The following is a 14,606-nucleotide window of genomic DNA, read 5'->3' on the forward strand; positions in this document are numbered from 1 at the left end:
TTTTGCAAAGCGCTCCTTCATTCCTAAAGCACCTCCAATCTAAGCAGATCTCAGAGTAATATACTGAGGAGGAGAAGGATATTAGAGCCTTATTTGTTCTTTCATTCTTCTTCTGAACTCCTGCTTTGTGATCCGGTTGGGGGGAATTTGAGAGACTAGTTTGATTATCTTGTATTTTTTTTTATTATTTTTGCTGTCAAATTGTACCCACATGAGCACTGTACTCCATGTTGAGGTGCTACACGTAGACTCAACCTAAACTGCTCCGAGTCAGTTGCAGGCATGTTTCACGATGGTCTGAGTTGTTCTTCTGTGTCTATGTTGTTCATCGGAGTGTAAAATTGTTTCAGTGCTTATATAAACTTATTTTGCTCTTATATCTAATAACTGTGCATGCCAAAGCATCTGATTCACATCATTTTCATTCTCATCAAACCACTCAGTGCTCCTCTGTGACCCATTGTCATCGTGGAAGAGGCCGCTCCTGACAGGAAAGAAATGTTTCATCACAGGATAAAGATGATCACTCAGAACAACTTCGTATTAATTTACAGTGACCTTTGCCTCTAAGAGGACAATTGGGCCCAAGCCATGCCAACAAAATGCCTCCACAGCATAACAGAGCCACTGGATCGCCTCACTGTCGGGCCATTCTCATTGTACGCCGTACTAACCCACTTGTTGAGAAAATGGAGAAGGACGGCTTATCTGACAATATCACTTTTTTCACATGGCTGTTGTCAGATTTCAGGTTGTCTGTCTGTCCGTGTGTTCCATTCTCGTAAATGCGATATCTCAACAACGCATTGTGGGAAATGTTTCTTAAAACTTGGCTCAAATGTTCATTTGTTCCCAGGCTGTACGGTTGATGGCAATGTCGTCATGCAGGTCTACATTTCTAAAATGAATCTGAGGATCGTCAAAATGATTGGAATTTAACCTGAGAGGTCATTAATGTTCCTGACAAATCCCCACAAATGCCAACTGTGGTGCTGGGGAGAAATCATGGAACTACAAAAGTCAGTAGTGTTCATCCTCTGAGCACCATGAATATTTCTTTCATGATCATCAATCCAATAGTTTTCAGCTCATTTAGTGTGTAACACGGTGGTGGACCACACTGCTTGTATGGCTAAAAATGTGACCGGGTGAACTCGCAGATCTGCATATCATTAGCATCTTCAGGGACTTTGGTCAAGCTAGTGTTGGATCTGACAGGTGAGGCCATTGGTGTTTATCTAGTAATACAACTGCAATGAACTAAATCCAACTGAGATCCAAAGAGTCTACAGTATTTAAAACTTATAATATTTAAGGAGAAGTTGTTGGCCTCATTTAGGAGATTTATAGTGTTACTGTCTATATTCTTGTTATAAAAAGCATTAAATTCCCCAGATGTTGTCCTCATGTTCACTGTGTTTTTTTTGTACCCTTCTTTCAGAATACCAGAGTGCTGTTCAACATCCGTGTGGTGGGAGGATCAGCATTTTACAGCTACCTGTCGCCTCAGGATGGACGGCCACTCTACCACCCTGCCGTCGACAGGTTAGGGTGTCAGAAATACATTAAACAATATATTTTGTTCGATGTTTTGGTTGCCAAACTTAATCAAATGTTTTAATTGGCCATAAGAAGATTTCTGCAGGTACAAACACAGTCAACATGCAGACAGACTTATCTTGTTCTAGCCGTCTGTCTGTCTGGCCACTACGTCCTTCTTTTATTAGACTAAAGGATTATTAGATTATTCCTAATGTGTTCTTTAATTGTAGAATTGCTCATTATGTTCAATAATTTCAACCCTGAAATGACTGAATGTCCCCATAAACTCATTCAAATTTGATGTAATGTAATCAGTTTTAATGCAATTTAAATCGTCTGGAATCTAATCAAACAAAGTGTTTCCTGAGAAAAGCTCCAGCTACAGGCAGCCAGTTGCTGACATGGTACACACGAGCATGTGTGTTACAGTTGAGTCAAACATTATTTCACGATTGACACCGTCTACAGATGTTCTGAAGCCAAAGTCTGTTTGTTTTTTTACCTTTTATTTTTAGGTATATCGGGCCAGCTGTAAAGGTTAAACCTGATTTTTCAGCAGTGACTGAAATGTGCAGACATTTTATCCTCCTTAACAAATACATGTCTGCTGGCTTTCAGTTGCAGAAGTGAATTGCTGTTTCAGAGGGGCATTTTGGCAAGGTCTTAAAAAGGACTTCCATTTGTGTAGCTGCTAAGAACAGTTCATTCATTGGCTGAATGGTGCTGATGGGAGCAAATGCTTTTGAAATCTTTTGATATGCAAATATGCAGCACACTGTATCCTAGAAACTCGTGTAATGATAGTGTTTGAACTCTAATGATTCAGAAATATGCTCTGTCCCCAAGTCAACCCACATCAAACAGTGGAAGAATGTACTAGTGAGTGTTTTAGTCTACTTTGTTCACTTCTGTCGGTCTCTGCTAACTGTCTGTGTCTTTGTGTGATGTCACATACATGTTCCTTACACCACAGGACATATTGCCGTGTTCCCTTATTTGTCTTCAAAAATGGTCATCTCAGCACCTTTTTTTTGTCATGCTAGCTTGAATCTGGCTTTGTAATTCATTTGATCTGAACCCTTATCAGATGGATTAACATTTTGCACAGACATTCGTGATTCTCAGAGAGGATGAATGATTTCGGTGATCATCTGATGTTTGGTGTATCGCCACCGTGAGGGGGAAAAGTCTCTACAGAGACAATGGATTGATTAGTAAGGCCTAATCCTGTTTTCCCATGTGGCCGTACCCCTCGTTCAGGACTCAACAAGGCAGTGGCCCTTCAGAACGGCGCTAGAAGGTGAAGGGCTTAAAATCTTAGTTTAAGATTTTGAAGTCTTTTCAGGACAGAGAGACACAGCTCGTTGCGACAGTAGTATCCCGAATTAGTCGAAGTTATTTCATTAGTAAGTTTGCAACTCTCAGGAATTTGATTTTTACATTTATGGAAATGATGTTGCTTCAGTTTGCAAAACATTCTTCTCCCCCTGTGTTTGGTGTCTGCATCTGAAAACACTCCATTTGGAGGGCTAGATTGGAATTGGGATTGGACCTTAATGTTCGTACGCTAACATGCTTATAAGATGTTAAACATGGTCGACCTTGTACCAGCTTACCATAAGCATGTTAGCATTGTAGCATGTCGACGTCAGCCTTTAGTACAAAGCACTTCTGTGCCTGTAGAGACACCAGAGCTGCCAGTCTTGTTTTCAAATAGTCAAGTGAATAATGTCACATATATATCACAGCTCATTGAACACAGGCATAAATAGGCATGATGCACTTTGGGGGATTCCTGCTCCGAGCCTTTGTATCAGCAGGGTTTTCTTTTAATGTGTGTTTGAGGTGCCCTTTGCAAGAATTTATCAGGCAGCTGGAGAATTGGGAAAATTCCCACTTGGGAATGTTCGACCTCTGAGTTGAGTGTTCATAAAAGGGCAACATGGCAGCCCCGAGAAAATGTGCTCTGTTCCTGCTGTCAGAACACGGAAAAGTGACAAATGACCTCATCATCATCCGTATAAAACAACACGGAGGCAAAATGGAGCTCAGGAGGTCAATCTTATTTTCTTGCTTCATTTGTTTTTAACATGAATTACAGTTAACAAACGAGGTAGGCTAAACTAACAGAATCTAGATATTGTAAGGAGCAAGTTCATTTCTTCCTTTTACCACAAACGCTACTTTGTCAAGTGATGTCAAACGTACTTCTCAAAGTTCTCAAAAGCCTCTCACTTTCCAAGTGACATATTCGTAGTTTGACAGGCGTTCAGGTGTATTTTTTTCCACTCTATAGCTTTGATATACGAAGGTTGATAAAAGTTTTCTGAGACTTTTCCTGTTGCACGCGAGGGAACTATAACTTTGAAATCAGCACCTGAGTTACACACGTTTCTGTGGGCAGTGGTATGAACTGAAGCAAAGAGCGCACATAAAATGTTGTATCAAACTGGGGAAATCAGTAACCGAGACCCTTGAAATGCTTCAGAAAGCCTACGGCAATGAAGCAATGAGCCAGGTGAGGTGTTTGGATTCACGTATCCAAAGGGGGCAGAACGTCGCTGTCCGAAACCGAAAAAAGGTGGGTTATATTTGACATCTGGAGGATTGTCCACAGTGAATTCATCTCACAGGGTCAGACTGCCAATCAACATCAACTAACTGTCTTTTTGCTGAGCTTTTGACTTCATCTCACAGTGTGATCTGATGAAAACTGTGACATGAAGTTTAAAACTCTGGGAAAAGGCCAAGAAGTGGTTCATGATTGTTTTGTCAATTGACTCCTGAGGCTTTGAAACTCTTCAAGTGAGTTACGGTGACTTATTAAACATCTTATAATGTGTGTTGTGTCTGATGGTGCCTGTCAAATCCAAACTTCTCATATCGCTGTCTGTGTTTGAGTACTGCAACAATGCTGACATCTAGTGGTTAAAAAGCTTCAATGCATATGTGTTAAACTGATTCTATCGCGTTTGAGTTTGCAGCAAATGAACTCTGTATCATAGCTGACTAATCCTCTACACTAGCTGCCCTTTAACTCTGATGTCTTTTAGAGCTCTGAAGCTCTGCGGCTCCGGAGGACCTCCGCACGTGAAGCTCATCATTGAGTGGGAATACAGAATCAAAGACTGGTCAGTACACTCTGCAACACACAATGCAGCTCAATTTCTTCATTGCCCCATTAGATTTTATAGCTTCCGTAACGAAGCCTTCATGTCCCGGGCTGCAGCCTGTTCGGTAACATTCAGGAGGAGGTGGTGAAGGATGCAGAGAGCGTGAGGAATCAACAGCAGCAGCACGTCCAGCAGTACAGCTGCACCCTGGATGAGTGCTTCCAGCTCTACACCAAAGAGGAACAGGTACTGTGTCTATTCTTATGGAGACTTTCTACCTGGAGCAACAACTAGTAGCCGTGTCCTTTTGTAACCTGCTGTGGATATAGATGTCCAAACTCAACAGCTGATTGCTGTTGTTGAAAATATTCATGTTAATCTTGCAACTAACTCTGCAAAATGATCTAGGTTTTAATTTTGCATTATTTATGTTAATAATCTTTTTTTGTATATAGCAGCAGCTGGAGCTACAGAAAACTTTCAGATAGTTTAAATGTTTGTCTGTAATACTTAGAGACAGTTGCTGGTGGCTGTAAATGTTCAATGCCACAGTAAAACGCTGGGAAACAGTAGTTTTGAGGCATGAAAAGCTTTGAAGACGTTTGTTTGGGCTGAAGGACACACACATTGTGTTTGGATTGAAACACAGAAAGAGGAAAAACATGTTTGTTGTTCATAAAAAAGGCTTAGTTTGCTCCACGCTGTAGGTGGTGAAAAGGTGATAGAAAAAAGAGCAAAATTCAAGCAGGAAACTGATTTATTTTCAGCGTGCATGCATCCTCTCCTCTTTGGTAAAGTGGGAGTAAATGGCAATGTTTGACAGGTTTTGAGTAGGCTATTGCCATCATGTGGAGTGTTACTGATTCAACACAATCAGACAGTCACGTAAAATGGTCCATTTGTTTCAGTGTCACTCATCGAGAATAATCAGCTGCTGCATTCAGCCACCAGTCAACATGTTATCTAAGCGCTCTTTTGGTTGGTTTTGTAGTTTCAGCTTAACTTTATTATCAGTTTTAGTTAAAAACATTTCATGCAAGTTTATATCCTTATCTCTAATCCAGAACAAGGAACTGTGCTGCTAATCTACGCCTTAATTGTTAATACAGTAGAGAAGGCAGCAATGTACATCATAAAAGGACCATATCACAATATTGCATATTTTGTCTGTAATATTCCAAACAATTCACACTGTTCTTTTTCCCAGCATGCAACTCAGCGAAACATTTATTTTCTCGCCCAAAATGCACTAAAGCTACAAAACCAATTCAAACCCACCTCAGGAAAATGTCTTGAACCAGACACCATTTGCCGTCCAGTTAGAAATGAATTTGAAACAACATTGTTATGACCCTTCCCTTTCTGCCTGCTGTGACTCAAGTGGCCTCTTCTGCATGAGTTTGCAGTCAGCCACTTATCTTCTCACCCCATGTTTCTTTTATAGTTATCTTTTTTTATTTAAATAAACTTCAGCATTTGCGTTTCAACCTGTCTGGTCTCCCTTCCACTTTGTCACCAAGCGTTGAGCTGGTTTTCTGACAAGTGGCTCAATGTTTGGGGCATTACAAAATACTGTATGATAATAACACTCACTTTCTACTTTGGTCACACCTTCACACCCACAGCCAATTTAATGTTCCGGTTATCCAGGAATGAAATGAGGCACCCAGAGTGTTATATGTCCTAAATAGTTTTCTTTTTTTCCCCATGCAGATGTAGCACAAAGTTTGTTTTGGGAAAGGTTTTTTGAACATAAAGAGATTTAGTAGTAGTTCAGCATGACAAAACGATGTGTAAAATTTGCAACATGTCAATGTTTGCATTTTGTGTCAAATTGTTAAAAAAAAAAAAAAAAAAAAAAAAAAAAAAAAAAAGTTCCCCACAGTTTAGTTTCCACTGACAGCTGTTGTGACATTGCTTGCAGTTGCTTTATGTCACCACCAGGCGGAGCTGCAGGCATAAGGCAGGCACTGCTGTCAGTCTGTGCTCAGTCCAGGCTGGCAAATGTTGCTTTAACTGAGTCAATTAAATAATATTTCAAGTTTAATTTTTCCCGCAGTCACTGAGCACACACTATATGACAAACAGCACTCTGCAAAAGTTTAGAAAGTGAGGATGTTGTCAGTGAAGTTAGTTTTTTATAAACTTTTTCGGTGCCGTCATTCTTTCTTTAAAATGGAAGATGACGTTTGTGTTGTTTTCAGTTCAATCTTTATCCTGCTGACTGAATTTGGGACCAATCAGATGCCTCCCTGATGACATTAGTGTGATGATTAACAATCTAAATACCTAGAGTGCCTAAAGCAATGTGCAGTGCTGTATATATCTCAGCAGTGAAGCATCACAAAACACAATGTTCACCGAAAAATAATCTTAAGCACTTCACTGGTATGTTTAGATCTGTGACCTTGCTCGTTAAAACAGCTCTCCATTTATCGGTCTTCAAGATGGTAATGAGAGGAAAGTGGTTAAAGTGAACAAAAGTTGTAACTATAGCAACAGCTCTGAAATGTACCTCCTTCCCCAAATCGAGCCGATTAGTGCTCATGCAATTGGACTGAGAATTTCTAAGTCTCAGACATATATAATTTTTAAGAGTAAGATTAAAGCGGGATAATATGCTGATTATATTTTTGAGGCTCTCTCGGGTGTATAAAGCTCAGTTGTATCTTCTCTTTCCTTGTCTCTCACTACCAGCTGGCCCCAGATGACGCCTGGAAGTGCCCCCACTGTAAGCAGCTGCAGCAGGGCATGGTGAAGATGAACCTGTGGACGCTGCCGGACATCCTCATCCTGCACCTGAAGCGCTTCAGGCAGGTGGGGGACCGGAGGAACAAGCTCACCACGTTTGTTCACTTCCCCCTGGCGGGCCTGGACATGACGCCGCACATGGTGAACCGCAAGCACGGTGCCCATCAGTCCCCCGTGCAGCCCGGCTGGAAGCAGTCCGGACGACCCGACCTGGCCCCTCCCGACTTCCTGTACGATCTGTATGCTGTCTGCAACCACCATGGAGGAATGCACGGGGGACATTACACAGGTCAGAATAATCGCCCAGTGTAATGAAGATGTAATAATACCTTTACCTCCTGGTAGGTTGCGGGTCAGATTGACCCGTTTTAAAGTTTAAAAATACAGGAAAAACGTTTTTAATAATTTTTGAAGCATGCAACTGTTCGACCCAGCAGTGAGAACGAAGCATTCAAAGGGAAAATATCAAAACTTAAATCAAATATGAGACACAATGTCGCTGCCTGAAGCAGGGCCATTCATTCTGTGGCCTACAGGCTGAATATATTTTCTATGATCCACAACAACATGCATGTCTGATTACGGTTTCACTGTTTTCACATTTAACAAACAGGAATCTCGACCTGCTGTGGGCTACTTATGTCTGTCAATCAAGAACAAGGCCCCTTAATCTTCAATGTTTGCCTTTACAGACACCAAAGCCCTTCTTACTGTCTCAACAGAGGAAATAATAGTGTTGTGATTAACACATTCCATGAAGACGCCAAGATCAGCACGGGACCGATAAGAGGATGAATAAGATACTGATGGCTAGTTAATACAGCCTGACTACATGAGTATGAGAGAATCGCAGTTCAGATCTATTCGCTCGAAGTTTTATGTGATTAAGTATTGTCATAATAAAAGTAAGAAATTATGTGAAAATGCATAGTTTTAGTCAAAGAACAGGACCTAAGCCCTTCAGAATCCTCCTGGTGAAAGCCTGTAATCAACTCGTCACTATGAAAGAATACATAAAAGTATTTTCTAAAAATAAGAATAGATCAAACTAATGTATACATGTAGTATTTGCCAATGCAAAAAAAAAAAAGAAGAGTTTGAAAAATATTTTTTATTTAAAAACGACTGACTAAATCCTGATCTGTAAGGGGTGAAAAACTGGATTACATAAATTATAAATCAAATTGATATGAATCGAGTTTGTTGAATTTTTTTATGGACTAAATAAATAATATTTTAGTGCTTTTAGATGGTTAAACACTTACGTGGTCATTTTGACCCGAGAACATTATTACTGCTCCTTTTAGTTTGTAGATAATATGAGGGTTAATCAATATAACACATTTGAAAAGATATAAAGTATTTTACAGTAGAACCAAATTTAAAACAGTTATTTGTATATAAATGGACGTTAATGGAATATTGGAGTTTTATCACCGCCAAAATCTAGTGACAGAGAAACATGGCAAAAATAAATATTGATAAATGTTGTAACTCCCATTTTTGTTCCTTACTAGCGCTTTACGTTTTGGAGAGCCACACACCAGACCAAGTTTTACCACACTGACATGAATTAGTGATGTTGTCATTTACTTTGATTTCTCCTGTTGTTTAGATCAGTCACACGTTTAGCTTGTCTCTCTCCATTCTTATCGTATTTGCAGCCTTCTGTAGGAACTCTGTGGACGGCCAGTGGTACAGTTACGATGACAGCAGCGCTGAGCCGGTTCCAGAGGCGGAGGTGTGCACGCGTGGGGCCTACATCCTCTTCTACCAGAGAAGGAACACCATCCCCCCCTGGTCTGCCCACTCCTCAGTCACCGGTTCGTCCTTTCAGATTCTACACAGCGGCTGGTTACGTTGAGGAGATGCAGTCTGCTTCACATCCTTTTGATAAAAAAAATCTAGAAATAATGAAGAGAGAAAGTGGGAGTATTATCATTATGTGCAGTTTGGGCCTAAAAGATCTATATCCATCATTATCAGTGTGCATTTTCACTGTGATATCAAGCCAGTGGCCAGTAAATGAAGGATCTCGGTGATTGCAGAGATAAGCTGCGGTCTCCATTTCCCGCCGTCACGGAGGCATTCATATTCGTGATTTCAACATAATGAGAGTGGAAATGCTGATAAAAACCCTGTCAGCGATTTCCTTTGCATTGTGAGGTAATAGATGTAACTGTGGTAGGCTTCTGTCTCTTTATATGCCTATGACTCCACATCACATTGGCTTGTTTGAGTTAAAAACATGTCTCTTTGTAGGTTCCACTAGCTCATCCACCTCTGACCACTGGCTGGTGCGGCTGACAGGGTGCAGTAAGAGGGGCAGCGTGGTGTCAGGTGGACCCGTCCCAGGACCATTGGGGTCCACGCAGGTCCCAGAATCTCCTGAGTTGCCAGTGTTTGGAGATGAAGCCCCCAAAACAGTAGAAACAAGTAGGTATTTGGAGTAGCATTTGCAGTACGGTAGGTTTTGTCTTGATGTAACTAACTGCTGGCTCCAGTTTCATATTTACCATGAGAGTGGAATCAAGGTTTTGATTTAACTCTTGGACTAGAGAGAAATTAAAGCATATAACCTTGATGTTTATGACTTTCATGTTTTTGGACTCTGAGTAATCCGTCTGTTTTATCTACTATAAATCATAATATCAACCAGTTTTAAGACACACTTTAAGTATCTTTTTAGGTTTTAACTTATGCATCTTTTCTTATAGATGGGTCTGAAGCCAGTCAGTTTGTCCGAGGGATCCAAGGCAGGAGTGTAAGCATGAGATCGCCAACAAAGCCCAAGGAGACTCTGAACAAAGTTCTCCCACTGCGGTGGTCCTTTGGGTCCAAAGACCGCATCAAGCACTCAGTCCAGACCCAGTCTGGAGAGTTGGTGGAGTACCTGGAGTCTGGGCGGCGGCCACGATGCACCAAAGACCCTATTATCTCACTGGTAGCCACCCCACCACAAAGAAATGCCCAGGGAAAAGTCTTTGAAGCAGGACAGGACTGCAGTTCACCCAGTGGCAGCAGCCTTAGCTGTACAGACAGATTCAGCTCCGACACCTGTTACTCCCCCAAAATACCAGAGGGACAGAGCAGACCTTGCTTGGAGAGAAACATTGGCTACGGAGTCGGAAACAGCAGCAGCTTCAAAGCCAGAGATGATGAATGTCTGAGGCAGAGATCATCCAAGAGAGGTAGGCTGGACCAGGGCAGGACCCTGGACCTCCAGCTGCACAGAGGGGCCATTCTAGGGGGTCACATCAGCCACAGTGCACCTCCAAGCAGAGACTCTACACTGAGGAGAACCAAGGCCCAGACAGGGGGAACCTCCCGGGCACAAAAAGACTTGTTACAGATGGTCCTTCAATCCGAGGACAGGAGGGGGCAGAGGGGGCAGGAAGGTCGGAGCCAAGAAAGCCTCTTATCTTTTTTCAAGGCGGGTTTTATGAAGAAAGACATTTCTAGGTCACCAATCAGGGAGCAAGAGAGGCGAATGAACGGTCATGGACAACTTGGAAAGCTGGCAAACAGTAATTTAGCCAAACTGTCCCTCTCCAATGGGACGCTGACTGCAGTGGCTCTAGAAGAGAGGAAGGGCAGCGTCATCCCCAGCTGTGACATCCATAACTGTAAAGTCCAGCTAGTCAATGGAAAGGCTGGGAATCATGACCCCATCGACATTAAGCGTGCTCACAGCTCCAGCAACATTCAGACAAAGCTAGATTTGACGTTTCGCAGGTGCACCTCCCTGCAGAGGAACGGAGAAGTCGTGCTCCCTCCGGCCCATCGCGTCCTACTGTCAGACAAGCCCGGCTACGCCACTCTGCAGCGGACACGATACAGTACCACCTCCCTGGGTAGGCACAGACCGCTCTTTGAGGCCGCAGTGCACGCTGACATCTTATTATCCTCCCTACAGAGTTGTAGGAGCTGTTGAGGCTTTTTTGACGACATCAAATAAGTACAAACTGGAACAAAGAGGAGCACATTTTGAGACCGACATTAACGCGCTTTCCGGGGGATCCGAGCACAAGTCGACAGCTCTTAGTGTGTCTGTTCACATCTGGCATTTGAATGCATCTCCACATGTGCCTCTAGAGACCACTTGTGATCAGATGTCACTTCCCGCTCTGTATGCAAATGAACGTATACATCAAGTTCATAAACATGTGAAAACATACAGAAATGCGAGGAGCTAAAGTCTCTTCACTCACTGAAACTCACTTTAATGTACCGTCTGTGAGAAACTTATGACATATGTCACATTTGTAAATGTCAGAACACTTTTGTTTTTTCATTTACAACCTGAACCATCAGCCGTGACCCGATCAGTCTCCGGTTATTTACAGTAATTATTCTAGCAGATCTGAGAGGGTCTGGCTATGAGATGCGGTGGATAAATGAACCGTGCGAGGGGGTGGAGCTTTGTTCCACAGCTGTGGGTCTGATGTGTGTCAGAAATGATGTACAGTACTAAAACACCTAAACCCAGAGTATGCTTTGGAAACACATGTTAAGCAGAGAGCCTGTGTTTATATTCATTAAACAGCTGCTTTGCAGCGGCCAGTTCAGTTTTGCAGTTTATCTCTCCTACTGTCTACAGTAGCCAGGAGGTGATCCTTCAATATGGCCCGGGACACATTTGCTTTCACACTGCTTAAAGAATGTGGTCGTATGCGCCCCAGACCACCTCTGAATGTGGTCTGGGCAGATCGGATCTCGGTGCGTCTGCAGTGTGTCCTGTGTGCCTGCACTCCGGTACGTCGAGCTGTCCAGGATTCATGTTAATGCCGTCTGTGAACGGCGCCGTGGTCGAGGTTTTGTTTCTAGTGTCAGCTTGGTGTTAAAATCTCCTTTTTTTTTTTTTAAACAAAGAAATAATGGCAATGTAAATAGGCTCAGAAAGCTCCCCTGCTTATTATTATCATTATTATTAATGTTAATCACAGTGATCTCTTCTCATCTGACTAATGGTTTTGTATTTTGTTTCCTTTTTAAGTGCCTCTGTGATAGCCCAGAATGCCTGCTGAACACTTGGACCTCTCGACGGATTTCTACGCACGGCTCCCAGATATCAACGCCCCCAGCAGGAGGCATCGCCCCAAACAAAGTACATCTCCTCTCTCTCCCTTTCATAGTACTGTTCTAAGTTCTTACCTGTGTGTGTCTTAAACTAAATCTATGCAGAGTTTCATTACTGAGGAAAGAATTACCGCTGTAATGTGACTCGTTTCCCCCACGTTTTTGTTTTCTCTACGTCGTCTGTGAGAGTTTCTGATCAACATTTGGAGAGTGGAAGGTGATCTGGGGAATTTGCATGTTTTTAGTCCGTGACATTGACTTGTATAAAACTGACATCTCTTTGGAAAGTAGGGAGTTACTTTAAAAACGTGTTGGTCAGTGTCGTACATACTGAAACAAAGGAAAGAGCGTACACAGTTTACAGATAATGGGCTAAGACATGTAAGATTGTTTCTGAGCACTGCACAAAGTACTAACACCGCACTGTAAATTGGCTGCTATAAGAACATAAATCATTTGCTACGTCATTCATTATCAAGTTGATATTATTTTATAGTATTAATGCACTTTCTTTTTAAAAATGTCTCCATATTTTTGCTACATGACCAGAGCATACAGGCTAATTTGGCAGAATTGTACCAAAATGAGCAAAAAGCAGGAGGTTTTTTTTCTTTTTTCTTTTTTTAGGACCTTTCATCTTCAAATTGTAACCAACAGATAACTAAACTATTGGAGCAGCTTCTGGATGTACAATGGATGAAATATGTAAAGGGACTCTCTTAATAAAGGCTTAGTTTTTTGGGCACTGTGAAAAGCCTTTGTCCTCAAAATGACCTTTTGATATGATTATTGATTATATTTGGTCTGTGGAGGGATGCTGAAGACTTTCAGCAACATGAGAAAACAATAAGGGAAAAACATTTTAACCACCCCTGTAACTTGCATAACAATAAACAAGAGAGTTTATGTTTATACTTATGCTGCTCCAGTGTGTGGGTGCAACCAGATGTGCGAGAATATAAATGTAAATCTCGTTTAGTGAAGTTGGATATAAATTCTTGCTGATAAAATACAAACATTATCAGGACTAGATACAAAAGCAAATCTCCATTTGAAGAAGGTTTATCATTTAGGATTTGAAAGGCTGATTCACACTGCGAGCGTTCACAGTCACAAACACGTACAGAGTTTTCTCTCTCCGCAGCCGTGGGCGTATGATTAATGCTCATGGTAATCATTACGTTGTCACATTCACATAAACTGCAATAAAGTAGCCACCACTGATAGAATCAGCAGTTGGTGTTCCTGCTGCTTATCAAATGTATATTTAATCCACAGTCATCAGTTATAATCACCGGTTTTGTTATCTGCACCATGTCTGCTTTTTCCGCTGGAGGAGAAAGAGGAGCGAATCTCCAAGAGAACATAACCAGAATAATATTTTTTTTTCCCACTTGGTGATTCATTTACAATTTTACAATAAACAATTTTAGATGCTCTTTTGTTTACTTTTTCAGTGTGAATTTGTCACGGGTCTGTCAGCGAGAGCCTACACTGTATCTGTCTTCACCTTTCATGTTGTGCCATGAAACATTACTGTTTAACACTCTTTTACCAAAATTAAGTGATAGTATATGAAGGATGTGTCCGAGACATTATTTGGGAAATATGGCTAGATTATATTTTATTAACTTTTTTAAAAGTCTACATTTTGTACCTGGTGTGTAATTATGTAATTCACAGATTACAGCTGTATGTTTCAGGTTACTGTATAAGGTCAGAATAATATGTTTGCTAAGTGGGTTTAAATTGGACACAATACACAAAAGTTATTTCGTTGGACTGTCTATAATGTCTGCTTAATGTGCTGTAAGTTTTATGGTTTGCAAATTAAACACAGCTTTTCTCACAAATGACTTCGGTGTCGCGGAGTGAATTCTGGAAGCTCGTTTTTATCTGAGCCTTGCATTCAGCACTTGTGGTATTTTCTTTTAGCATTTAAGACAGACCTCTGAATGAAGTGAGCACTCGGATGTAGTCAAGCAACTATTCAGCCAGAGTAGCGGCACTTCAGGGCCCTGATGAGGGCTTTGTTGCCTTGAAGCACGGTGAAGTGAGACTTAAAAGTAATGAGAGCCCAGTATCTTGTCAAAGCATTAAATGCACCCATCAGTCAACGAG

General features: G+C 41.5%; 1 protein-coding gene across 1 annotated transcript in view; it reads left to right on the forward strand.

The window, feature by feature from the left end:
- The window catches only part of usp43b (ubiquitin specific peptidase 43b), a 73,631-nt gene extending 59,290 nt beyond the window's left edge, over window positions 1–14,341 (forward strand). Inside the window, exons 9-16 of the mRNA XM_069149449.1 lie at window positions 1,442–1,545; window positions 4,596–4,673; window positions 4,772–4,901; window positions 7,353–7,695; window positions 9,071–9,229; window positions 9,669–9,842; window positions 10,124–11,260; window positions 12,403–14,341. Of these exons, the coding sequence (XP_069005550.1) occupies window positions 1,442–1,545; window positions 4,596–4,673; window positions 4,772–4,901; window positions 7,353–7,695; window positions 9,071–9,229; window positions 9,669–9,842; window positions 10,124–11,260; window positions 12,403–12,413 (2,136 nt within the window). The 3' untranslated portion in view covers window positions 12,414–14,341. The remainder of the gene's footprint in view (window positions 1–1,441; window positions 1,546–4,595; window positions 4,674–4,771; window positions 4,902–7,352; window positions 7,696–9,070; window positions 9,230–9,668; window positions 9,843–10,123; window positions 11,261–12,402) is intronic.
- Window positions 14,342–14,606: the final 265 nt, after the last annotated feature.

The sequence above is a fragment of the Embiotoca jacksoni genome, unplaced genomic scaffold, assembly GCF_022577435.1.
Source record: "Embiotoca jacksoni isolate LCO1_2020_lvr unplaced genomic scaffold, fEmbJac1.0.p SCAF_15, whole genome shotgun sequence".
In the NCBI taxonomy this organism is placed as follows: domain Eukaryota; kingdom Metazoa; phylum Chordata; class Actinopteri; family Embiotocidae; genus Embiotoca; species Embiotoca jacksoni.